The sequence below is a fragment of the Ambystoma mexicanum genome, chromosome 1p, assembly GCF_040938575.1.
Source record: "Ambystoma mexicanum isolate Mex_15411 chromosome 1p, UKY_AmexF1_1, whole genome shotgun sequence".
NCBI lineage: Eukaryota > Metazoa > Chordata > Amphibia > Caudata > Ambystomatidae > Ambystoma > Ambystoma mexicanum.
In genome coordinates, this window is record NC_090921.1 from 45,055,848 (window position 1) to 45,083,647 (window position 27,800).

The 27,800-nt window shown below is 47.7% G+C and overlaps 1 protein-coding gene across 1 annotated transcript in view; it reads right to left on the reverse strand.

The window, feature by feature from the left end:
* LOC138576984 (uncharacterized) overlaps positions 1-27,399 on the reverse strand; it is a 422,688-nt gene extending 395,289 nt beyond the window's left edge. The window contains exon 1 of the mRNA XM_069649631.1: positions 27,144-27,399. Within this exon, the coding sequence (XP_069505732.1) occupies positions 27,144-27,158 (15 nt within the window). The 5' untranslated portion in view covers positions 27,159-27,399. The remainder of the gene's footprint in view (positions 1-27,143) is intronic.
* Between the last annotated feature and the right edge of the window lie 401 nt (positions 27,400-27,800).

Below are 27,800 nucleotides of genomic sequence, written 5' to 3' on the forward strand. Positions count from 1 at the left end.
TGTTTCGCTCTTTTAACATTTAGACTTGGCTGGTGGCAGTGGTACCTACCCTAACTTTTCTACCGCGATTATATTAGATAAACGTGTTATTGTCCTTGGCTATTATATTAGCCTCAAACATAAAACCCGCTTGACCAAATCATCTTTCTTTTGGCTCTGGTTGGGTTTATTCGCCATTTCATTTTGTTAAAGTCCTTCTTGTGTTTTACTTTGCGCAGCAAACTAGGTTCGCCTTATTTGTTCACCGGCTTTTGGCGGGCTTCTGCTCAGAAGCCCTCCACCAGGCGCCTGGGTGTCTAGGTGGGCTGAATGTGAGGGAGGGTTGTAGTCACCCCCTGCACAGAGTATCCTAGGAAACGCAAGTCGCACTTTGCCATGATTGGCTGAGGTGGTTGTCCGGGCTGTGTGAATGGGGTTTTGCGCATAAAAGGCAGGTCTCTTGGGCTAGATGTCAGAGAGTCGCCACTGGACCTTTTTAGGAAATTTGGGAGAGGAGATGACATTCAAGGGAGAAGCTATGGTCCCATAGTTCTCTATGAAGTTCCTATAATACCCAGTGAGACCTAGGAAGGCTCTCACTTGGGTTTGAGTAGTAGGGGTGGCCCAGTTTTATACAGCTTGTACTTTGCTAGGCAATGGCCTTATTTCACCTCCTCCTACCTCATGTCCAAGGTAGAGCACTGAACTCTGACCAATTTGACATTTGCTTGCCTTTATGGTCAGATGGGCCTGTCAAGAGCCTGCAATGCATAACCTAGGTGTTCAACATGTTCTTTCCATGTAGGGATGAACACTGCAATGTCATCCAAGTATAGCACACATAGGGGGGTCCCCCAGATGAACCATTTATCAAATAGTTCAATTACCCAGTTTTTGCTACAACTGGGCCCTATTCCATGGGTTATTAAATCACCTCAAAGAACAGTACACACAATGGGTATTATTTTTGTTATACTAAAAGGTTCATAATTTATTATGTAGGCTATTGTTCCTACAGTTACAAGCTTAAAAAAGACCAATTGGGTCTATTTATAATTATGTAGAAAAATCAAAACATAAATACATATGTCAATATAGAAAATGCATGCATGTATACGTCAACATGTTGTGTATTAATCAATTAAAACTTAGGTGACACGTTATAGTAATCAATTTTGAGGAAAACACTGGCAGAAAAACTATCTTGCTGGCCCTGTCTGTCTAATAAATCACAGACATCCTCAATTCGCCAATGTCACCGATTTTACTTTCTAAAAATCATTATTCATGACCAAAAGCACATCCCAGGTCTACGTCCTTGGTAACGTTGTTAAACCGTACAGCATAACTGGAAAACACAGGTTTATGCAGGGGCGGTTTCGGCAGAACATCAATTACACTGCCTTCGTCAGGACCCCAAGGGAGATGGAGCTCTGTGGATGTGATCAATTATATATTTACTGCCATGTAAGAAAATTCAGTAAAAACACAACAAACAGGAATATACAAATACATAAGAAATGTTAAAATGTGAGGAAATAACCTCCACCAAAAACACCAAGACCCTGTGTGTATGTAGTCAAGAAGGGCTCCAACACCCTAACAATGTGGTCTCACCAAAATTATCCAAGTATGCCATGTAGAAGTCCTCCATCCCATTCAGAACTTGATTGACCATCCTTTGAAATGTAGCAGGTGCATTCTTTAATCCAAAAGGCATTACCTTGAATTGGTAGAGGCCAGCTTGGGTGGAGATTGCAGTTTTCTCCTTGGCATGGTCTGTCAGGGCTATTTGCCAATAGCCTGACGTTAGGTCAAATGTGCTGAGATACTTGACTGCACCAAGTTTGTCCACCAGCTCATCTGTCCTAGGCAAAGGATGGGCATCAGTCGTGGTGACTGCATTTAGAGCTCTATAGTGTCATGAACCGTCGGATGCATCCCTTTTGAACTTCCTGGTCCCTGACACATCAGGCCTGCACTCAGCAGTACTACCATCATGGCCGACAGACACGGAACGTTGTTTACCAGCTTCTGCGTCGGACGTAGCACACTCTATAAAGAAGCCACGCCCCCGCGGGCCCGCGCGTCTCAACGCTACCGCTTGCAGTGGCTAGACGTGCGTTGCCGTAGTTCGCTCTCGCTGACTACCTCTTTCCGGTTCCTGGACCCTTTGTTCTTCCTCCTTTAGTCCCTTCCTTTCCTTACCTCCTTTATCCTGGACCCCCGTGTAGCCGTCTTGAGTACACATCATCATTTCCTGGATTTCCCGGACATACTGAACGTTCCAGGAGTCGAAGCGCCGATCACACGCTGGAACCCGAAGAAACCCACACGGTGCTGTACAAGACCCAGACTGTACGCAAGGAAACTCCTTCAAGGAGCTCCAGTAAACAACAGCAACAGGTGAGAAGGGGGGGAACCTGTGACATATAGTCCACGCATAATCTCAATTCCTTGGATCCTGCCTTTGGTACAAGGACAACTGGGCTAGACAATGGGCTAGTAGAGACCTCTATAACTGCAAGTTCAAGCATCTTGTTGACCTCATTCCTTATGTCAGGTCTAGAGACATAAGCCTTTAAACGGTTGGTGTGAAAGACTCTGGGAGCCTCCTTAGGATTGCCTAAATCCACCAGATAGTTCACCTCTCCAAGTTTACCCACAACCTTGAGGGGTCCTACCCATTTGTCCTGCAAGGCCCTCTGCCTTGTTGGGACCATAACAAGAACAAGCTGGTCTTGAGTAAACTCAACCATATGAGCCTTCTGGTCATGCCAATGTTTGACCAGAACTTGACCAGCCCTCGGGTTATCACCTGCCTCTGCCATCATGTGTGACATTCTCCTCTGGAGACCTATCACATAGTCACTCTGACTGGCTTGGGGGAAGGAGCACTCTCCAACCCCTCCTTAATCAGGGTCAATTGACCTCTGACTGGATGGCCATAGAGAAGTTTGAAGGGACTGAATCCTCCTCCCTCCTGAGGGACTTCTCTATATGCAAGGAGAAGGCATGGCAGTAGACGGTTCCACTTTCTTCTAAGGGGTTCTTCTAAAGCACCTATCATGCTCTTCATAGTTCTGTTAAACCTCTCCACCAGTCCATTGGTTTGGGGGTGGTAGGCAGTTGAGAAATTGTAGGTGATTACACAGGTTTTACACATGGTTTGCATGTGGTGGGACATAAAATTTGATCCCCTGTCAGATATCATCTCCTTAGGAAAATCTACTCTGGTAAAAACTCCAAGTAGGGCCTTAGCCACAGCCAGAGCCATAATAGTCCTCATAGGTATGGGTTCAGGAAATCTAGTGGCATGGTCCACTACAATCAGGACGAACCTGTTGCCTGAAGATGTGGGAGGGTCAAGAGGACCAATAATGTCAATCCCAACCCTCTCAAAATGAATTCCACCACTGGGAGAGGCACTAAGGGTGCCAAATTCTTGGACCCACTCTTGCCAGAGGTTTGGCAAGTGTGGCAGCTTCTGCAGAATGTGTCTACTTCTGTACCCATCTTAGGCCAGTAGAAGTGCAGAGATAGCCTTTCTTTGGTCTTCTTAAAACTTAAGTGACCAGCCAAAGGTACCTCATGGGCTAACTGCAGAAACTGGAGTCAGTTCACTAGAGGTACTAGAAGTCTTTTGTAGTCTCCAGGGGTTGACTCAGTTGGTTCACTGTAGATGAGGCCATCCTCCCAGTGTAACCTATACCTCCCGGGCTCAGTCCCATTGAGCTGAGAAGTGGCCTGCTGGCGAAGACCTTCCAAGGTAGCACACTCTCTTTGTCCCTTACTGAAATCTTCCCTGTTGGGTCCACCTTCTGCCAGTAAAGACTGCAGCTCAGGATGGTCAACAGGGTCAAGATCTCCTACCAAGGTAAGATCCTCTTCTAAATCTGATTCCTCAGTATCTAGTTTTCCCATACAGGGTTGAACCTCACACTCAGCCTCAGCTGGTGTGGGAGTCACAGGTGTAACTTTGGACAGTCTCGGAGATGTCCTTCTGGGCACAGGAGTGTTTGCTGGTTTCTTGCTGACAGACTTAGGTTTCCCCTTTGTCTTTTCTTGTCCTGCAATGGTAGTAAGTAAGTCCTGTGGACTTGGGGTGATAGTTTCCTCTATCCAGGAATAGCCTCTTAAGGTTCTCTCCCTTGCAGACCTTGTGAGGAGGAGCCCCAGAATTCTTGTGCGTGGCCCTGTTGGCAACCCACAAGTCAGCAGCCTTCCTTCTAGTTTTAAGGTCATTACCCAGCAGGACCCTCCCAGGTATGTTATTTTGCACACTTACAGGTATCCTGACAGTCATGTCATTACACTGGATGAGAGCTGGTAACTGGGGAACCATTTGCACAGGGCCTCCAGCTAACTTGGCTAAATGTTTGGGTGCCTTAGCAACATCTTCCACTTTGAAAAAACATTCATCAACCACAGTTATGCTGGCTCCAGTGTCTCTGATGGCAGGGGTTTCCTGACCATTCACAAGTACACTATCTCTGTAATACTCTTTAGTATTATCTGTGATTGAGTTATAGACATCTAAGTTCCCAAAGACCCAAGGACACTAAAGAAACACTAGCTGAGACTCTCATGGGCTCAGTAGCTAGTAGCTGAAAGTTTCCACTGGTCATAGGTACTTCATCCACCTGGTAGAAGGCTAAGGAGACAGTGTTGATCCCTGAAGGTTTACCCTTACATTTGGGATCTCCTTTCACATGGCCAGGTAACCCACAAACAAATCATTTCCCAAATGCTCTTTGGAATGGGGGTTTACTCTGACCTCTATCTGGTTTGGGACCAGATGGTACCTGTGGCAGCGGGTTTACCGCCACTGTTAATTCCGGACCGCCTGACCCGTAATGAGGCCCAATTTCTTCATCTCTAGTTCATGATTCAGATCCATTTCTCTGAGCCTTAACTCTTGATGTTTCATGGCAGTTTGTGCATCAATACGTTTCACTTCCAATTCAAGTCTCATGTTCTCAAGTGCAATAAACTCAGGAGTAAGTGTAGGACCTGTGGGGGTCCCTGTGGACAGAGGTTGTGATTTCTGAGCAGGCAAAGGAGTTGTAGGGTTTCCTAACAAGGACTCATCTACTTCTTCTAAAGTAACACTCTCGGAATCAGAAACATCAGTATCCACATTTGCTGGAGGGGTAGGCCCTTCTGACCCACTCTCCAGACTTTGTTTTCCTATTAACTTTGCAATCAATGCAGATTTCTTTCCTTTAACAGACGGACTCATCTCCCTACACATAGTTCTCAAAACCTCAGCAGTGTAGTTTAAGAGACCCTCTTCAGTGTAGCTTTCCATATTTGACATGATTTTCTCAGTTAAATCAAATTAGTGGTGTTAGCCTTGTGGTTAGTTGAACCCAAGCAACAGCAGCACTATAAGTGTAATCACTCTACTTCCAAATCCTCACCGCTGTACACCAGTGTTAGGCAGAATCCTGTACAGTGCTCTTAGGGACCACTACACACAATTAAGACTACAAGTGGCAATTCAAGTTTTACCTTTGGTACAAGCCTGTACTACTATGTCAGAGTGGTAGCAGTGGCGGAGCAGCCAGGCTTATCTCAAGAGTATATGAGCAGTAGTAGAGATTACACAAAGGGACCACAATTACTGTGATCAAGCAAGGTTTCAGGTAATAAAATATAAGTACATTTATTTTTAAACCATTCGTTATAAACACAACACTTCTATTAAACGTAAACAAAAACCACACATCAAATATACTACAACTAACCAATTCACTTTGTACAGTATTTCTCAAGATAAGTACCCTGTGTTTGAATGAATCGGTGTTATACACAAAATACATTATCGCAAATACGATTGTGATCACTTTTTGACAGTTCGGTCTACTAACTAAACGCGTATTCGTGACATGAAATGCTACCGGGGCAAAAACACACTTAGCACCTGAGATACTCAGAGGGAGTTGGAGGCAAAAATCACAGGCAATATTTTGGTTAGGCAGACAGAATCGAGAAACACTCATAGCGAAGAGTTCAAAAGTCAAAGGGCCGGAGCCAGGGTCAAATGACACCGGGGCCTGTTGCCAAAGATCACACAGTCAGATAGTTCATGATTCAACGTAACCAAGAGTACTTTGATATTTTCAATGTTCGGAAGCAAAAGTTATAAGATGGATGGAAGACAAGGGCAAGCCTTGGAAATGAAGAAAAGGGGTTCACCCAGTTTCCTCAAGCAGAACACAGTACCTTATTCCAATGGTGCAGCTGGTGCCCTGGCAGTTGTTCCTGTTGGTTTCCCGCAGACCCAGGATTCCTGGAGCTTCATTGTGAAGGAGGACGTCTGAAGAGGGTCTGCACCACAGGGATGAAGCATCAGCAGCGACAACAAATAAAAGGTGCGTTCCTTAAAAACACAGAAGAGGCTCTTCGAATGGCTATCCGGACCACTACAGCTGCGTGCAGCGATTTCGACCAAGGAAGAGGATTCTGTGGCTGTGGAAGACGAGCTGGTTATCCCCACCAGGCTCAAGGGAAGAAGACTCCGGACTGGATCTCCTCTTAGTCGTTGAAGGGCAGATAGCTCAGGACTGCACCAGGGCTTCACCGGGACGGGGTAGTTGCAGCAGCCGTCGTTCTCCCTGCTTCTCTTCGGTTCCTTGTAGTTCCAGTGGCGACTCTCTGACTTCTAGCCCAAGAGACCTGCCTTTTATGCGAAAAACCCTCATTCACACAGCCTGGCTGTCAATCACCCAGCAGGTGGGTTGTCCAACCCGGACAACTACCCTGTCCAATCATGACAAAGTGCGACTTGGGTTTCCTAGGATACCCTGTGCAGGGGGTGACTACACCCCTCCCTCACATTCAGCCCACCTAGACACCCAGGCACCTTGAGGAGGGCTTCTAGGTAGAAGCCCGCCAAAAGACAGTGAACAAAGAAGCTACCCTGGTCAATCATGACAAGTACGACTGTGCAGGGGGTGACTACTCCCCTCCCTCACATTCAGCCCACCTAGAAACCCAGGCGCCTTGAGGAGGGCTTCTAGGTAGAAGCCCGCCAAAAGACATCGAACAAAGAAGGCAAACCTAGTTTGCCCCTCAAAGTAAAACACAAGAAGGACTTAAATAAAAAGAAATGGAGAATAAACCCAACCGGAGCCAAGAGGAAGACAATTTGGTCAAGCGGGTTTATGTTCAAGGCTAATATAATAGCCAAGAACAATACCATGTTTATATAATATAATCGCGGTAGAAAAGTTAGGGTAGATACCACTGCCACCAGCCATGTCTAAATGTTAAAAGACCGAAACAATGCTCTAAGAGGTACAGATTAAAAGAGTTAAGAGTTAACCCTTCCAGTACTCCATGTAAGATGGGGTGTACTGGATCTGTGGTTTGTTTTGACTAAATAAAGTTATTGGTAACTTTACCCTTTTCTGGGGGACTGTAGTCAGCCTCAGAAATGGAGTCGGGGGAAGTCTCAAAGACAACCCTGTGCCATGGCACTGAGGTTGCTGTGTGACACACAAAAGAAGGGGGCTACTAAAGTGGTGTACTCCAGAGTCCACAATCACAAAAACAGAGAAATACACATGGCAAAACACAGGTAAGAGTGGGGAAAAAGCTCACACTCTTACCAAAAGAAAATAAATAAACTCCAGAAGTTCAGCAAAGGTGAGGGAAATTAGCCATAAGGGGAATTCTCCCTAACACTCGCCCCCCCCAGACTAAGGGACAGGAGGATTTAATCCACTCCTGGATGGACCTCATACCTCTAGTCGGTTACAAACATCCTAGAGAGACCATCAACATTTTGGTGGTGACTATCTGTTCTGTGCTTAATGCTACAATCAAAGGTTTTCCTTTGTAAGCTATATGACCTACATACCCTTTGAGAGACATCTTTCTTTTTGCATCTGTAGGGGATCTGGTTGACCAGTCCCTCAGAAGTTGGTACAACTCCTGAACCTGTGATAGGCTTTTTCAAGGGGTCCTTATAAAGGCAAAGCTGCTCGGGGACTCAATAGGTGAGGGAAATTAGCCATAAATAAGAATTCATTGGTGTTGGCTGCTGAGTTGCAGTCTGTGGCAGTCTACTCTCTACTCCAGTGAGACCAGAGTCTTTCTACAGTCTCCTCCTGTTTTGTGGGTGGACCCATAAAAACCCTTCCTAAACGCGGAGCGGCCGCGGAGTTGGCTGCTGAATTGCAGTCTGTGGCAGTCCGTGAGCAGGTGGGGAAGGTCCCCATCACCAACATGGAGGACAGATGGGAGGAAATGCCCTCCTCACCACCATTGGGAGGCGAAGATGAGGAGGAGCGGTGGATGAGAAGTTCAAGATTAAGGCTTGCTTCCCAGAGACTCGACCTACCCCGCTCCTCATCAAGACCAAGGCATCCACCAAAAGCGGGGCTTCATAACGCCAGCCTCTCAAAACAACTGCAGCATGTGCCCCCCACGGAAGAACTACCCCAGGGCAAGGGGGAAGTCCAAGCGACCTGCCAAGGAAAAGTCGCATCCAGCGATAAAAAACTGCAAGCCTGCTTCACTGCTGCCAAGAATACCAGGGAATCCCTCGCCGCGGACGCGCGGTGCTGTCGGGCTTGCAGGGGAGCGATGCGGCACCCCGACTAGCTCCAAATGCGTCATCGGAGAAGGAGGCGGCACAAGCTCAAATCCAGGTGGACGAGAGCGAGGCTCCACTTCCTCAAGGGGGTGGTGCCAAGGATCAGCAGAGTGAAGGGGCCAGGCCAAAACAAGCTGTTCAACTTGTTACGCCGCAAATCCACTCCAGTCAAGAGAGTGAAGTTCTTCCCATTGACTCTCCACCTACATTTATTTTCCCCAAAAAAACACAAAAAATACAAAAAAAATGTATCCTTCCAAAAAACAATACGAAAATCAAAAAAATCAAAAGAAAAAGAAAGGAACACTCAACAAACCACTGCTTCATAAAAACAAGAAATCCTCGGACAAGATCCTGGCTAGCTCAGCGATTTGTAACTCTCTAAAAGCATATTTTGCCAGCCAAGGAAAGCGGAAATATGACGTTCTCCTCGAATTGACAGACGCGGAATTGTTGGACGCTATGTCAGCCCTCGCTGGAGGTCCAAAAGCATGTAAGTTTCCCTATACACCAAAAGAGGGTGACCTATATCCTGGTGGTAAAGAAAATACTCTTGCTGACTCTTCTCAGCCTGAAAGCCCCAAAGAAGGCTCTCCTGTCTCATCTGAAAGTCCGAAAATTGCCCCTCTTAATCTTCCTCTAACGAGACCGTCTCCCTCTCCGGCAGTTTGCTCCTGGGCATGTAGCCCCAAGGGACTCTTGGGCCACCCCCTTGCACCTCGAACTACTGGGACCCACTCAATCAACAACACAGCAAATGAGGGCGTTGAAGACCCTCTCGTTCTGAAGCCACATCTCCTCCCTGTCAAGACCCCAGTTAAAATCCAATCACACCGGGTCCTATTTGCCACCTTATCAGACAAAGATTCCCACTCACCTAAGGTCCCACCACAGTCTTCTACACCACCTTGCCGCCCTCACATTTTACCTCGAAGGAATAGTGATGGGGGTTCCAAACTGAAGAAGTTCTAAAGGAAACACCACCAAAGAAGTGAGACCTGACAACATTGATGTCAGCACTGACGATCGCGCTCGCTCCATTTGGAAAACTATATGAAGCTATAAATGACACGCTAAAGGACCAAACAACTCTGATTGCAATGACCCATACCAAAATGACATATTTTGAGGGATATATAACCGCCAAAGAAAAATTTGACACCGTCATTTATGACAAAATTATAGGAGACCTAACACGAACCAATCCTGCAATCTCTACTCCTCTACTGCAACCAATTCTAATTAAGGACTCAAGAGACTGTGCATCACAGACAGATTCAACTACCGAGAAAGAAATAGACCTGCGAGATCAGACACAGTCAGCAGACTAGCGGTCTTCCAATAAAATTTGCTTTGACTTTGGAAAAAAGCCTTCAAAAAATCAAAAATCGAAGGAGAATATTGAACCCCCTCGCCAATTTTTATTTGAAGGAGTCAAAAAGGGAATGGCCAAATCATGCCTGAAAGAACCAGCCTCAAAACAACTTCACCTCCCTTTTTTGACAAACGCATCCAATGTCTCAACAAAAGGAACACTTGCCCAATCAACTAAGCCAAATGGAGTTAAAAAAAAACCTTTCCTTCAAGATCCAGGTCTGTCATTTCGTCAGAAGTCCCTTGCAGACTTCACCGCTACACTCACCAATTACTGTGGAAGACTTCCTGAGAGATGAAGCCTCTATGAACATCACTCTCCACTCATCTCCTGGGAGTTGCAGTCAAAGACAAACTGACGAACATGAGGGAGAAAGACCGGCGACAAATACTAACCGTGTAACATCCCCAAGATCAAAAAAAACGAAGGACAAATAGTGAAAATAAGAAAAAGGACTGGCATATTCCTAACCAGAGATATCCTAGAGGGCCGGAATCTCTAAGAGTGAAACCTGTGTCACTAAAAAGAAACTACACAGAAGTAAAATCACCTAAGGACACTGTCGATGACCGGAAAGACGGTCTCAACTTGTACAAAAAACCAAAGGAATCCATTGTATAGAAACAAAATAACTATTTCAGAGACGGCAGTCGGAACCAAAAAATAGCAAAACAACAAAGGCTAGCTCCTGCAACAGTTTTTAAGCTGGAACAGATCCCGGCAAACCTCGAGAAGACAACCCTAAATAGGGGAATGGTACTGAAAATTTTGAAACGCACCAGAGATCTCGAAGAATTGACGACGGAGGATCTGATACTAGTAGAGCCTTACCACAAAGACCAAAAAGCAAAGGTGTACTTACATGTAAGAGCAGAAGCTAAAAGCAGATGGTCCAAAGAAGGCGAAGCAGACCTCCTAAAAAAGGGCTACTTTATTACAGAGGTGAAAAGAGCATCGAACGATTGGAAACTTCAACCCTAAGTGAACTCTTATCTGCCTGGGAAAATCCACTGCAGGTCAAAAACAGAGTCAAATGCGCAAAACCTGATCCAGACCCCAAGGAGAGACTCGGCCCCATGGTCGTACAACACTGCCATAAGCAAGAACCGACACTCTCCAATAAGGAGACCCACTGAAAGAAACTTACATAGACCAAGCGAAATGCAGGAAAAAAGATTCCCGTCTAAGAGAAGGAACCCGTCTCACTCAGAAACTAAGACTGAACAAAAACTGTCTGACAGAAGTTATAAAAACTTGAGACACTCGGAATCTTCGTCAGCCAAGAACAACTTGTCAACATTTGCACCAATTAAGCAGCTCTTGGCATGGCTTCCAAAAACCTCTTCAAGCCACTTAAAGAAATAGCAACAAATATCCAGTGAAATGGCGAAATTAACCAAAGATGGAACAAGCATAAAAGACCCAAGGCCAGAACCTGATCTCCAAACTCGAACACTTAAAACGATGTCTTGGAACACCAGGGGTTATACTCACCTCACAAAACCAGGGAGAGTAAACCTTGGGGAATTTGACATCATTACCCTCCAAGGAATATGGCTCCTCAAACCTCCAACAATTGATGGCTTTTCAGTTGTAGTTTCCCCAGCAAACAAAGGCCATCTGGGTCGTCCATCAGCTGGTCTCCTTGTGGCAGTCTGATCCGGTTCTGGACTTTCAATTCAGAAGAAGCTTTCTGCTACTCAAACTCACTTAGCAGTATTAATAAAGTGGGAACGACTGGATGCGAAGAGTCACTCTATGATCTCCTCTTTGATTACCATAATCACAACTTATTGGAATCCTCAAGTCATCTCAGATAGACTCTTCCAAGCAACCATCGAAACCAAGATCGATGGCATCATGACTGCCCAAAACAACCCTCTTATAATTCTAAGTGGGGACTTGAATGCCAAATGCCCGACGAGACTCCCGAGAAGTACTTCACCACGTCCGACAAGCCAGGTGGAATCACATGGCAAGAAATGGCAATCCCTCATGGATTCTAGAAACTTCTACAATATTGATCACTCTCTTCCTCAGGCCATCTATATTCCCACTTGGGAAAGAGGTTCTCAAGAAGGGACGATAGACTACATATATGTATCAGAGTCGATGCTGAGCCGAATTACAACTTTTGAGGTCATAAGGGCAGAAGCAAGCGACCATAACATCCTGAAAATCACGTGGCCGACTGAAGGGGGTGACAGAATTCAAATGCCAGAAAAAATTGAATCAAATGCCCAAGGAAACCGCTTAAGACTTACAGCGGAACGAATTAAAGAATTGTCCAAAAACTACGCAACTCACTGCTTGCGGGAAAACAGGGGGACAACAAATTCAACGGACTACCAACCCTTATTGGTTCCGTATTTGATAACCAGGAAGCCAAATCCAAAGGGTACCCAGCAACCATTACACACCTACGACAAAGAGCTGGTAATGAAACGTTGCACCCTGAGAAAGCTGAAGAGGCAGGCAGCAACCTCTGAAACAGATGGACTAAGGGAAACCTACCTGAATGAACAAAAGCTGTATAAATCCTGGTTCAGATTCCAAAGAGCTCTCCTCTATCAACGTGACTCAGAAGAAATGCTGAGAAAATTGGCAGATAAGAACTCAGGTGCTTTCTGACAATTGATTAGGAATACAGGAGACGGGTCAACCGCAATAGGGTCGAACAATGTCTCAGAAGAATTCCGGAAATTACATTTCTCCAAGATATTCCAGCTCCCCAGGCAAACTATTCCTCTTCTGGGGTCTGAGTCAAATCCAACTACCTGGGAAGACTTCTCAAATGAAGAAGACATTGTACTGGCCATCAGGCATCTTAAATCCTCCAGAGCTCCTGGCCCTGACGGAATCACCAACATAGACCTAAAAAAAACACCCAGAGGAGTGGGCGAGCTTCATTGGCCAGGTGTTCAAAAAATGTTGCACTACAAGATCGATTCCGAACTCCTGGCGCTGCGCAGTAATCGCTCCCATCTACAAAAAAGGAGACAGAACAGACCCAGGAAACTATCGCCCCATTGTGCTTTTGGACACAATTGGTAAGCTCTACGGATCATTCCTCTTAAAGAGCTTCCAAAATTGGGCTAAAACAGCCCCCTGCCAAGACCCTTTTCAAGCAGGGTTCATGAAAAACTTGGGGACCACAGACAACATCATGATGCTAAGTGCTATAAAGGCCAAACTCACGCCAGGGCCTGGGAAAGTATACCTGGCGTTTATAGATCTCAGTCAAGCCTTTGATCAAATAGACAGAGCTCTTCTGTGGTCCAAACTGGAACAATGGAAATGCCCGAGCAAAATTCTTGACCCAATAAAGGCTTTTCACAACAAGACGTCAATTAGAGTCAAGTTAGATCAAGCAGGCTGGTTGTCCGAAGAAATTCCGACGCTCAGAGGGGTGAAACAGGGCAGCCCGCTGGCCCCGGTCTTGTTCATCTCCTTTCTTGGAGATTTTAAAGAAAACGCCAGCAAGACTAGATCTTTCCCTCCACAAATTGGTGAGACTTCTGTGGCTCGTTTATTATATGCTGACGATATCATCCTTCTTGACCAGACTGAAATTGGTCTCCAAAGAAAGCTCGACAACTTGGCTAAATACATCTCAAAAAACAACTTAGAGATAAATAAGGAGAAAACAAAAATCTTGATACTTGGACAGTTGCCAAGAAAGAACTCAAAAAACTTCAGATGGCATATTGAAAACTCGACCATAGAAGTGGTGAAGTTCTTCAAATACCTGGAGGTGACGATGGATAACTCAAAGTCTGAGACTTCGATGCAAAACCATCTATGGGACAAGACTCGAAAACTCACTACCCAGGCAAAAATAATCGACAGGAAATACGGCCGTTTTTCACTTCTACCGGCCATAAAAATTTTACAAATTCAAAGTAATTCCGAGCTTGGCATACGGATGTGAGGCAATGCCAGCGATTCCCACTGCGATTTGGCCAAAATTGGAAGCCTATTTTTGGCGGAAAGTCCTTCAGCTTCCCAACTCCACACCTATCTCGATCATCAGAAGAGAACTGGGAATCAACTCCCTGAAAGCTGTTATTGAGGCAGGTGAAATGGCGCTGTTTAGGAAAATAATAATGCAGGACTCACCGCCCCTGTATAACATAATCAAAACCGAAATGGCAGAAGGAAGGAACAAGTCTCTTACCACCTGGGCAGCCAAGCAGTGAGCACATTTGGTCAACAGGGGATGTTCTGAAGAGGAACTGATTTGAAATCCTACAAAAATAAAACGGAAAATGGACCAATTGGATTGGATAGAGACTCACTCATCTGAACTTCCAACCCAAAAAATTACATTCAACTACTGAAGTCCTAAAAAGATTCCCAGATAAGACCTTAAGATCTATTTTTCTGAGATCTCGTCTTAACCTGCTTCCGACCAACGAAATAAGGGCCATCAGGGGCCAATCGCAAACAAATCACTGTCGCTTATGCGAAACTGAACACGAGCCTGAATCGGTAAAGCACCTCCTGATGCACTGCACTAAAATGAAAAAATGGCAAAGAGCGTTTCTGAGACCATTGATTAATCCTAATCTCCTGTACGAAGAAGACGCCTGGTGGAACCGCTTCCTGAGTGGATCTAGGACTACATGGTCAATAGCAACAGCAGAAATTTTAAAGGCAGCCTTAGAGGCATGCTTTCTTAAAACCAACGAAGACGAGAGGCTAGGTTCTGACCAATAAAGGTTGGAACCGGAATCTGAATCCACTGTGAACATCAGAAGGGAACCTTTAAACCTTTAAACTGTGAGAAAGCTGGAAAGAAGAAAACGAAACTTTGAAACTCTAACTTCAAGACTTTCTTCTTCCTCTTCTTTGCAAAATCATTGATTTGATAAAAGCAAATAAAAAAAAAAAAAAAAGAATTCTCCCTAACACCTGGAATAGCAGAGTTCGACGACGAGTCATTGACGGATCCTTCTTGAGCGGCTCCCTTTAAAGCAGGAGCCATGGATCCTCGAGATCCCTCGAAGAAAGTGAACTCAGTGTCGAGGCAGCAGCTTCGGTCCCAGCGGTCTGCAAGGAAGAGGCGTGCAGGCACCTCGATATCGATAGTTCAGGACTGCAAAGAGTTTGTGAAGAACTGTGGCAAGAGCATCAAGTCGTCCGGCGTCTCTACGGTCTACGGGTGGCGGGAAACCCACCGGCAGATGCACCTCTGCGCGTCAACAGCTTGGCCTTCTCCGGAGGAATAAGGTGGGCAGCTCCGGTCGTGAATCAAAAGTCTTAGGCAAAGGAGCGTGTGGCTCCGGTCGTCGATGGTACAGCATCAAACGATCCACTCTTCTGGCCAACACGGCTTCAACGAGCCTCCCATAGTTACAGCAAACTTGTGAACCCTGTTCCACAACGATGGACGGAATGTCCGGTGCTTATCTTCGTTCTCCTCGGTGGTCCCAGTCTCCAGTCTCCAGTCGGCAGCCTTTCGAGGGTCTGACTTCCAGGGCGCTACGGCGAAGGTTAGCAGTGCTCGATGGTCCCTCAGAGCACAGGAAGAGGGCGCCTAACCAGGTCCTCTATTGGATCAGTCTCGACGGCTTTCGGCTTTTGGATTTCGTCGAAGTGAGACATCAGTCAACCTTCTTCTTCAGGCTCGGCTTCGAGATTCAGCTTCAGTTTCAATGTTAGTTTCAGCTCCAGCTTCTGAACAATGTCTAGCAGTGAGAGGCCCCCAGATATACTAGTTGATCTCCCATTCATTCTGCTGTGTCACACTCAGGCACCCAATCACTCAGAAGGGCATTCAGCAGTCATTTAGCCAATCAGGCATACAGTGCATTCAGGCCATTCTCCGCCCTCTCAGACATTCACAACAAGGAATGTGTATTGGGACAAGTACCCAGCCATTCAACACTACACACTGCATTCATACCAGTTTCAGGCAGGGCTGTCTCAGTCATTGTGTCAAACACCAGAAACCAGACATCCACAACAAGAAGTGCATATTGGTCACACATTCCATTCACCCAGGTCCCACCCACAGGGTGTACCCACAACATACAGTCACTGGGAAGGCTCCACCAGTCTGGCCTGGACTTCACAACAACACCATATATGGAACTACCATCCAACAGCCAGTCACGGGGAAGGGGCAGAGTAAGGGCTTCCCAGGACTTTGGGAAAACAATGTAACAGGCAATAGAAAGCAAGAGGCCACAGGGGCCATCTTGTTTCCTACCAGGAAGCAACTGATTCCAATAGAAGGGCCTGGGTATCCCAAAATGGAGGATACTCAGAGCACCTGTCAAATTCAGCATGGAGCTGCCACCAGCCCATGCCCTGCGGGCCACACACAGGTGCCCAAAAACATACATTAGGGGCACATGGTTGGGTGCCATAAGGGTATCCCATGGGTCTGTACACCAAACCAAAAACAGGAAGAGCTGCACTTCCAGGAGTCCCACATGGACCGCTGGGCAGAAAACAATACAGAACACAAATGAAAAAGGACTACAGGACAAGGACAGGCAGGCCCTGTCCCTCCATTGCATTTCCAGCATCACAGAAGGCCTCTGACTCGGTCTCAGTCCACATCCATGCCTCTTCCAGGGTTGGCAGACCCAAAGAGTGTGCTCCCTCTGACAAAAATAGGCCAAGATCCTTTGAGGACACTTCCCTGGGGAAGATAACGAAAAAGGCAATATCATCCCACTCTCCAACGACTTCTTTGGCGGTCGCCGTGGCTACTGGACCCAGATCGGAGAGACACCGGCCATTGTCATTGTCTCCATCGATGGTTAGTCTACTGGTGTGTGGGCATGTTTAGTCTGCGATGAAATCGCTGATGCCAGTGGCCAAGTACAAGACTTGCGCACTCCAAAGACGTGTCAAAGGCTCCACAGTCGCTGACCTCATTGTGTCACAGACATCGTCGAGGGACCCGTCGAGGATCTCATCTATCAAGGCCATTGCCCCATTGACGACTACCCCATTGACGATTACCATATCTATGACTTTGTCCACAAAGACTGGCCTTCCGTCAACGACTTTGATCCCGTTAAGGGGCTTGTCTACTATGGTCACCGTTGCCACGACGGCGTCTGTGTCAGGTTCTGTGGTTCCATGTATTTTCAGGCAGTGGGTTACTAGGATAATTGGTTTATGTGTGGGCTCAATTCTTAATGTAATTTATTGTTTACATTTGTGCGTAGTTTGTTTGGGCCTTAACTCTTGTAATGGCTTCTGGTCAGTTGGAGAACATCTCAACTGCCTTTCATTGTCAGAAGCCCAACAGCGGAGGTCAGTTTTTAGAGCTCCTTAAAACTGGGCCTCGTTTTCTGACAGGGGGCAACACTAGATAGTAATCTGGAGGAGATTCGTGTGGACAGGAATTCAGGAAGAAACGTAAGGAGTGAAGCAGCAGGAATCTTCAAGATTAAACAAAGTTTTCACTAAAACGTGTTGTTTAGTTTATTTTGGGGTTAAGTAACTGTTAAATCTCAACCGTGTGTCATTACACAAACGCAGTACTTGTTTGTTCATGAAATCTGTTTCTCTCCTAAGAACTGCACTTTTCGCAGAAGGGCCCTTAGGTGGCTTTCCTTCCTCATATGGTTGCTGGGGAAACCAGGAAGCAACTGGTTTTCGTTTTCCAAGTAAAACAAAAATACATTCCATGGCTCCTGTCAGCGCACGGTTCCTTTTCTTTAACAGGAGCTGAGAGCACAGTTCACACGGAGACTCTATTATTAGCCCAGACTTTGCGGTGACGGTTTAAGGATTTAGGATTTCATTTTCTGAGCCCCTGAAAAGTTCACAGCTACTTAAGAAAGCTCAAACAAACAAAGGTTACATTTATCATGGAACCGTTCTTGGCACTGTTTGTGAAAAGATGTTATAAGACTTTTGCTAAATGCAAGTTAAACAGTCCTCTGTGCGGGCGCAGAGGATAATTCAGGTACTGTGTGAGACTGTTTGGCCACATTGGGGCAGAGTAAGGGTTAACTATACATGCTGTCTCTTTGTTCTCGTCCACTACAGATCCTTTTCAGTATAGAAGCCTGGAATCTGATTTATTTTTTATTCACTTCCCCTTTCCCTCAGGGGTGTACCACGCCCAGCTGTTCATTAGTTTAGTGGAGTGTGTCATGCTCTTGTTGGTCTGAGGGGTTCAGTAGCTCTTGCGGACAGTTCCGGACCAGTGCCAAATATTGACAGTCTGCCACTCCCAGAGTGGCGTTACAGCCTAGGCCTCCATCAGTGATAACTATGACGGCCGTGTTGACGACAGCACCATTACCCGCTCTGCAGGGCCCTAGCGCTCACCACCTTTCTTATGGCCTCGAATTTGAGGAGGGGGATGCCTCCAGCTCTTGGCTTTTGCACTAGACCCACCACGGCTACACCACATTTCACCCTGTCTCCTTTGGGACCACCAAGGATGTCATCACCAGTTCCAATCATGCACTCCACCAGTTCTGAGGAGGACCTGCCAAAAGGGTTTTACTCCAACCAGGAGGGCGGTCAGGGGGAGCCTGATCCACGGGGCTCCACCATTTTGCCAGCCATCTCGGCCTCTTAGCCCTTCACCTCATGACCCAGCAAGGCCCCTGCATCACCAGAGGATATGTCATTAGACATTTTGACCCCTCTACAGAAGCTGGCGTCAGAGATCCTGCAGCTTCTGCCAGCTGCTCCCATATCTGCTCCAGGAAGGAGCACTCTGAGGCCTTCCCGAGCCCAGCTGACACGTCTCATCCAGCTCTGGCTGCCCCCTGACCATTGCCTGGTGCACCACCTCATGTGGTGGAAGAGGCAGCCCGGACAGACACCGATAATGATAGTGGCATGACACAGGATACACAGGGGACTGATGAGTTTCATTACTATGTACCTGCAGATGGGGAACCTCCTGACATCGAGGTGCCCTCCAGAGATTCCCTGTCAAACAAGATTGGTTTGTTTCATTCCATGATCTCATGGGCGGCAAAGTTTTTCAACCACATGCCTTCCTGCCTATTCGAGCGGCGGGAGTCCTCCAAGAGGACCATTGATTTAGTCCCCTTTTTGGATGACATTTGGGAGGATGGCCTGATGGTCATGACGACCCCTAGCACAACTCTGCCAAAGATGGACCATTTGGAGAAGAAGTACCAGGTACCGGACATAGCCTCGTAATGCCTAAGATCACAGCCATCGACAGACTCAGTGGTCTCTGTTGTGACTAGGAAGAGGTCCTCCAACCCATCTTCCCCTTCTATGGTTCCTCTTGATCAGCAGGGTAAGAAGCTGGATGCGACTGGCAAGCGCTTCATCGTGACAGCGGTGTCTACTATCAAGGCCACCAACACTCTAGCCATACTCTAGAGGTATGACAGAGAGATTTGGTACAAGTTGGAACCCATCCTTGACTTCCTCCTGGATCCCAAAAAGGTAGAGGTCCTAGCATTGTTCAATGAAGCGGAAGTAGCCTCCGACCATGCGATTACCGTCGCACTGGAGTTCGCAGATTCAGGATTTCGGCAGATGGGCAATGGAGTGGCCCTCTGCTGCCAGGTTTGGCTCAAGGCCACCAACTTAGGCATGAACGTACAAACAAAGGTGGTGAACATGCCGTTCAATTGGGACAACCTCTTCGGGAAGGCAGTTGACGACAACCTGCAGGCCGTAAAGATGGACACCGAGACGGCACATTCTTTCGCTCCTCAAAAGGGAAAGTCTTGAAGTCCTACAAATGATTTGCCTCTTTCTATCACCAGCGCTCCCGTTCAACCACCCAGGAGGCAAATAGGGGATGCTTCCAGACCTACGTAAGTGGCAACCAGCGTTGTCGCTGCCCTCTATCCAGGACACAGATGCTTTAGCAGGCATGAACTGGCCCAGGGCCCACGCTCTCACTTCTACACCCCAGTGGGAGGTTGGTTATCACTATTTGCCGACCAGTGTTGCTAGATCTCCACAGACAAACAGGTGCTCGATATCCTTCAACAGGGTCACTCTCTGGAGTTCCAGGACAAATGCCCTCACATTCAAGGCATGCTAAACACAGGGGATATAGAGCCAGTCCCTCACCGCCTTTCGGGTTCCGGAGTTTAGTCCAGATACTTTCTGGTGAGAAAGAAGTCATGAGGGTTGAGACCCATTCTAGACTCACGACGCCTCAACAAATTCCTCAAATCCCAAAAATGTTGGGATGTCATGTTGCAGCACGTGCTGGACCAACCGGAGGAAGGAGATTTCCTTGCGACCTATAACTTGGAAGATGCTTACTTCCACATCTCCATTGCAAACAGCAGAGGTTCCTGCATTTTGTCGTTCAGGGAAGTGCAAACCCCTGCCATTCTGAGAGTGATCAAGCGAGTGGAAGATGCTGCAGGAACATGGTGCAGGGAGGCCGATGGGACGGGACCTCTGCAGTGAAGGGTCTAAGATAGAGACGAGGAGCGTAAACAAGATGAGAAGAGATGAAAAGTGGTCAAGACGAGAGAGGGCAAGGGTCAGAATGAGGGTCTTGGTTGTCGCAAAGTTAAGTTAACGACGTACCTCACAAATAGTGAAAAGTGATACCAAGGGTCCGAACAGGAGAGTCGCAGTGGAAAATAGGAGTGAATGTGGATGAAAGTTAAGCGTGAACAGGGAAAATGTCTGACCGAACAGAAGCGGAAGAGATAGAAGTTGGATATTACAGAGAGTGAAGAGAAGGGGGCCATGAACTGAGCCTTGTGGAAGTCTGACCAAATAGAAGCGGGGATAGAAGAAAGTGGGTTATAGAGAGAGAAGGGGTCCATAGACAGAGCCTCGCAGAGCGGAAGTCGACTGCATAGAAGTGGAAGAGATGGAAGAAAGTAGGATATAGAGAGAGAAGGGCGGCATGGACGAAGCCTCATGGATGTCTGACCGAATAGAAGAGGAAGAGATACAGATTGGCATAGTATAGAGAGAGAAGAGAAAGGAGCCTTGGACAAGCTTTGTGGAAGGCTGACCAAATAAAAGCTGAAGAAAGTGAAATAGTATAGAGAGAGAAGAGAAGCGGGCCATGAACAGAGTCTTGTGGAAGTCTGACCGAATAGAAGCAGAGGAGATAGAAGAACGTGGGATATAGAGAGAGAAGGGGGCTGAGGACGGAGCCTCGTGGAAGTCTGACCGAATAGAAGCAGAAGAGATATTAGAAATTGGGATATAGAGAGAGAAGGAGGACAAGGACCAAGCCTTGTGGAAGTCTGAACGAATAGAAGTGGAAGAGATAGAAGAAAGTGGGATATAGAGAGAGAAGGAGGCCGAGGACGAAGTCTCATGGAAGTCTGGCCGAATAGAAGCAGAGGAGATAGAAGAAAATGTGATATAGAGAGAGAAGGGGGCTGAGGACGGAGCCTCGTGGAAGTCTGACCGAATAGAAGCGGAGGAGATAGAAGAAAGTGGGATATAGAGAGAGAAGGGGGCCAAGGACGGAGCCTTGTGGAAGTCGACCGAATAGAAGTGGAGGAGATAGAAGAAAGTGGGATATCGAGAGAGAAGGGGGGACAAGGACGGAGCCTCGTGGAAGTCTGGCCGAATAGAAGTGGAAGAGATAGAAGAAAGTGGGATATAGAGAGAGAAGGGGGCTAAGGACGGAGCCTCGTGGAAGTCTGACCGAATAGAAGTGGAAGAGATAGAAGAAAGTGGGATATCGAGAGAGAAGGGGGGACAAGGACGGAGCCTCGTGGAAGTCTGGCCAAATAGAAGTGGAAGAGATAGAAGAAAGTGGGATATAGAGAGAGAAGGGGGCTGAGGACGGAGCCTCGTGGAAATCTGGCCGAATAGAAGCGGAGGAGATAGAAGAAAGTGGGATATAGAGAGAGAAGGGGGCTGAGGACGGAGCCTCGTGGAAGTCTGACCGAATAGAAGCAGTGGAGATAGAAGAAAGTGGGATATAGAGAGAGAAGGGGGCTGAGGACGGAGCCTCGTGGAAGTCTGACCGAATTGAAGCGGAGGAGATAGAAGAAAGTGGGATATAGAGAGAGAAGGGGGCTGAGGACGGAGCCTCGTGGAAGTCTGACCGAATAGAAGCAGAGGAGATAGAAGAAAGTGGGATATAGAGAGAAAGGGGGGCTGAGGACGGAGCCTCGTGGAAGTCTGATCGAATAGAAGTGGAGGAGATACAGATTGGAATAGTAGAGAGAGAGAAGAGAGTTGGCATTCTAGGAAATATGTATCTATTTATTCATGTATTTGATATTTGTAAGGCGCCTACACAACAAATGGTGTTTCAAGATAAGAAGAGAAGCCGACATAGTAAGAGCTGAAAGAATGGAGCACAGGTTGGACTTATCTACCCTATCAGGTGCATCAGACAGTCGGAGAACAAGCCAGGACGAGAGTTCAGAGTGTCCACTGAAGCGAGGGGAGAAGAACTGGGAGTACAGAGATAGAGGGGAAAATGCCAGAAGACAGAGAGGAGTTCATGATTACAGTGTCATAAGAGAGTGGCCTAGGGAAAGTGTAGGGGACACCCGTGAAGAAAGTGGGCGAGTTCAGAGTCCGATAATACATGAAATGATGAAAAGATCAGGAAGGAGCCAGCCGGGCCACCTTAAGCATGTTTGGGACTCTGGGCACCAACATCTTTGGGGCCCCTCCTCCACCAAACCATAGGAACAAGAACATCTGGTCACCCCTCCCTCCCTCCTCTCAATCACAACTCATAGGTTCATATGCTGCCTCGCAGCATTCAGAATAAGCATGCGTACTCCCTTTAAGACCCTCAAACCTCAACATTCTTTTTTCCTTTTTTTTTTTAACCAATTTATTCAAAAACATTACAATAAACAAAAAGAGCTAGAAAACAACAACTTAAGCAGATATATAACCTCTTCATTCTTGTTCTGATCAGAATGATAAACAAACAAGTAGCATTTGAAGGCAAACATTAGCAGTCTACGAAGAGGCAACTTCTATGCTCGTCTAGATACTGGAGACTTTTATCAATGGCATCCAGGAAGGTATGCAGCCTGTAGTATTAACGCAGGAGCGCATGTAAAAGGTACATGTAGCCCAGAGTAGACAGAGAGCTCATATTAGCTGCCTCACAGCATGCACAGGTGCTCAAGCATGGGTAGAGGAGACCAGCTGGAAGGAAGGAGAAAGCTACACATAGCATAGCATAGATAGTGTGGGTGCTGATTAGAAAGTGCCAGGAAGGTCTCTGTATCCAAACAGACTGAGATTAGAAGAGAGACATGGTTTTCAAATAGTGTTGCCTTTGGAGATCAAAGGAACAAGCGCCTGTGGTGCGCAATATATCAATGATCACTATTATAGTGAAAGCAACACTATAGCAAGTGAAACCATGAGCGATGTTGTTTTGAAGATCATACCCTCAGAAGGAAATCACTCTGAAGGGTTGACAACTTTGAAAGGTTTAGGGACTGGCAATTCTGAGAGGTTAGGCAATACAAGATGAAATGAGATGCCAAGGATCACACATTGGTTAATGGGTGAAGCTGGGATTTGTGCCTACTCTGCATTTGAACACTTTCTTCTCCAGTTCTTACCATGAACTAATATAATATCATTTAATAAAACTGACTTGAAAATTACACAAATCACATTACCAAAAATGACAATTTTTCAAACAAAATATTATATGAATGCGAATGATTCTAACTTCAATTTCTCCATCATCAAGAGAAGTTTATAAAAAGTATATAGTACCAGCATACCAGCAATAGAATATTAAATGAGATGCCAAGGATCACACATTGGTTAAGGGGTGAAGCTGGGGTTTGTGCCAACTCTGCATTTGAACATTTTCTTTTCCAGTTGTTACCATGAACTAAAATAATCTCATTTTATAAAACCGACTTGGAAATTACACAAATCACATTACCAAACATACCAATTGATGCGATTGAACACATTTAATCTGGGTTTGGCTTTTCTATTTTAAAGCTTTAAATACTTCCAAAACACTGGCTTGCGAAATTGTCATTTATAAATGTGCGAAAAACTTTTGACTATTACAAAAAAGCAAACCGTTTTTTGTGTCAATCGAGCATACCTTAACATATGATTGCCCAAAGCCTGCAACACCTAGGCCGCTCTCTTCTGTCTATCACCCCTTCCACTCAAATGGCCTACATAAGAAGAAAGATCAAGCAATGGGCTAAACGACGCCAGAAGCCTGCAAGAAGGCAAACCTCAGAGAAGACAGCACAGTGACGTAAGATATACGCCAGGATTGAAACATGAATGCTTTGGTTGCACAATCTTGAATTTAGATACTTATTCACCTCTTGGACTAGCAGTTTATGCTCATTGGTTGTTGGAGGTGATTGCCGGGGTTTTCAATACTCCCTCTGAACAAACCAATTTCCAGACCTTCACCATACGGATGACATGTTCATTTTCATAGCACCCTCTATCTGTTGGAGGTACATTGTTGATAAAAGCACCTGCTGTGCTGCAAAACCAAGTACATATGCAGACAGGTTTATATAAACGTAAGACATAGAAAAGGCTCAGCCAGCTGTGCTGGAATGTGCAATCTTGCATATGAACATATATCTCTGCAGTGAGCGCTTAACACACTGAGCTAACTTCTGAACCATTGTGGCACTCAATTTGTCAATATGCATTTCAACTTTGGCTATTGCAGATGATCAACATAATTCCCACAGGAAGGAAATAATCTTACTACAGAGTTGTGCCGTAAGGAACACACACACTATGGATACCACAAGGAAAACAGACAGCATTACAGGATGGCATGATCGATGTAGACAGGCAATAGGTCTAGAGCCTCAGCAGCATGCCATGCAATATCCGAGCATGCGCTATTTAAGTCTGGTGAACAATGGAAGCTTCTTTAGATCACTCTGCCTTGTGGGCCCCCCTCCAAGGTGGGGGCACGGGGCAAGTGCCCCTTTTGCCCTCCCATAAAAACGTCTCTGGATGGAGCAGCAAGGGGGGAGGAGAAAGAGATGTTGAACGCTCTTCCCACAGTCCTTTTGGCCTAGCCTTCACCAACCCCAGCAGCAAGGGGGGGGGATATTGAAAGCTCTGCCCCTGGGGCACTAGACTCCACTCACCCCATGAACGGGGAGGGGCGGGGGTGCAGGGGTGAGAAAGAGATGTTTAGGCTGTGGGATGTTGAAACCTATGTCGCCAGTCCTGATGGTTTCGCCCCTGGGGCACTAGCCTTCATTTTCCCTATCAGCAGTGGGGGGGGGGAGAGAGATGTTTAGGCTGTGGGATGTTGAACCCTCTGCCTCCAGTCCTGCTGGTTTTTCCCCGGGGTCACTAGCCTTCCCTCACCCATCAGGAGGGGGGGGGTGGAGATGTTTAGGCTGTAGGATGTTGAACCCTCTGCCTCCAGTCCTGCTGGTTTCGCCCCTGGGCACTAGCCTGCACTTACCCCATCAGCAGGGTGGGGGTGGGGGCAAGGAGATGTTTAGGCTGTGGGATGTCGAAACCTCTGCCTTCAGTCCTGGTTTTTCCCCGGGGTCACTAGCCTTCCCTCACCCATCAGGAGGGGGGGGGGGGTGGAGATGTTTAGGCTGTGGGATGTCGAAACCTCTGTCGCCAGTCCTGCTGGTTTTTCCCCGGGGTCACTAGCCTTCCCTCACCCATCAGGAGGGGGGGAGGAGGGGTGGAGATGTTTAGGCTGTGGGATGTTGAACCCTCTGCCTCCAGTCCTGCTGGTTTTGCCCCTGGGCACTAGCCCGCACTTACCCCATCAACAGGGTGGGGGGGGCAAGGAGATGTTTAGGCTGTGGGATGTCGAAACCTCTGCCTTCAGTCCTGCTGGTTTTTCCCCGGGGTCACTAACCTTCCCTCACCCATCAGGAGGAGGGGAGGGGGGGTTGGAGATGTTTAGGCTGTGGGATGTCGAAACCTCTGCCTTCAGTCCTGCTGGTTTTTCCCCGGGGTCACTAGCCTTCCCTCACCCATCAGGATGGGGGGGTGGAGATGTTTAGGCTGTGGGATGTTGAACCCTCTGCCTCCAGTCCTGCTGGTTTTGCCCCTGCGCACTAGCCCGCACTTACCCCATCTGCAGGGTGGGGGTGGGCAAGGAGATGTTTATGCTGTGGGATGTCGAAACCTCTGCCTTCAGTCCTGGTTTTTCCCCGGGGTCACTAGCCTTCCCTCACCCATCAGGAGGGGGGGGGTGGAGATGTTTAGGCTGTGGGATGTCGAAACCTCTGTCGCCAGTCCTGCTGGTTTTTCCCCGGGGTCACTAGCCTTCCCTCACCCATCAGGAGGGGGGGAGGAGGGGTGGAGATGTTTAGGCTGTGGGATGTTGAACCCTCTGCCTCCAGTCCTGCTGGTTTTGCCCCTGGGCACTAGCCCGCACTTACCCCATCAACAGGGTGGGGGGGGCAAGGAGATGTTTAGGCTGTGGGATGTCGAAACCTCTGCCTTCAGTCCTGCTGGTTTTGCCCTGCTGGTTTTGCCCCTGGGCACTAGCCCGCACTTACCCAATCTGCAGGGTGGGGGTGGGCAAGGAGATGTTTAGGCTGTGGGATGTCGAAACCTCTGCCTTCAGTCCTGCTGGTTTTTCCCCGGGGTCACTAGCCTTCCCTCACCCATCAGGGGGGGGGGGTGGAGATGTTTAGGCTTTGGGATGTTAAAACCTCTGTCGCCAGTCCTGCTGGTTCTTCCCCGGGGTCACTAGCCTTCCCTCACCCATCAGGAGGGGGGGAGAGGGGGTGGAGATGTTTAGGCTGTGGGATGTTGAACCCTCTGCCTCCAGTCCTGCTGGTTTTGCCCTGCTGGTTTTGCCCCTGGGCACTAGCCCACACTTACCCCATCTGCAGGGTGGGGGTGGGCAAGGAGATGTTTATGCTGTGGGATGTCGAAACCTCTGCCTTCAGTCCTGCTGGTTTTTCCCTGGGGTCACTAGCCTTCATTTTCCCTATCAGCAGTGGGGGGGGGGGGGAGAGAAGTTTAGGCTGTGGGATGTTGAACCCTCTGCCTCCAGTCCTGCTGGTTTTTCCCCGGGGTCACTAGCCTTCCCTCACCCATCAGGAGGGGGGAGGGGGGTGGAGATGTTTAGGCTGTGGGATGTTGAACCCTCTGCCTCCAGTCCTGCTGGTTTCGCCCCCGGGGCACTAGCCTTCACTTACCCCATCAGCATGTGGGGGGGGGGGGGGTTAGGCTGTGGGATGTTGAGACCTCTGCCCCTTGTCCTGCTGGGTCTGCCTGGGGGGGGGGGCACTAGCCTTCGCTTACCCCTTTTTTCTCCATTATTCGCGATTCACTCTGGACCCAGAAGATCCATCGTGAGAATCGAAAGGACCTCCTTCTGAGCGCAGTGTCTCGCAAGGTGCCTCGCAAGGTGTCTCTAAATCCTGAGAGTCGCTTTCCCGAGCAGTCTCCAGCCCTGAAGCCAGTAGGGAAATGGCCCCCGTGGCCCCCGCTCAGCCGCTCTCACAAAGCAGAGCCGTGATGCAACAGGCGCCACATCACGCCGGCATCACAGAGCTCTGGAGGGGCTAGGCTTCCAGGGCTCATGGGCCGGCCTCACTTTCAGCCTCATTGTGACTGCTGCAAGTGAGGGTCAGCGGCGGCAGAGGGGGGGCCTTGGGCCAGGCCCTTTCTGTGTGGGCGCGGGTGAGGGTACAGGCCCAAGGCCTGAGATTCCTTGAACCTGCCTGAGATGGACGCGGTGTGGCCATCACAGAGCCTGCAACAGGCCTGCTGCACACATGGCACACACGGTGCATGATGTGGGTGGCTTGAGGCAAGGCCTGTGGCAGAGCAATGCGTGAGGGGGGCCCTGCAGCCGCCCCGCGCCACCCACACCAGACACAAGTATTTCAGAGTATTTCATGAAAGGGCTGGCCCATTGTTTCACTCAACCCAGCAAGACCAGTGCAACCCGATGGC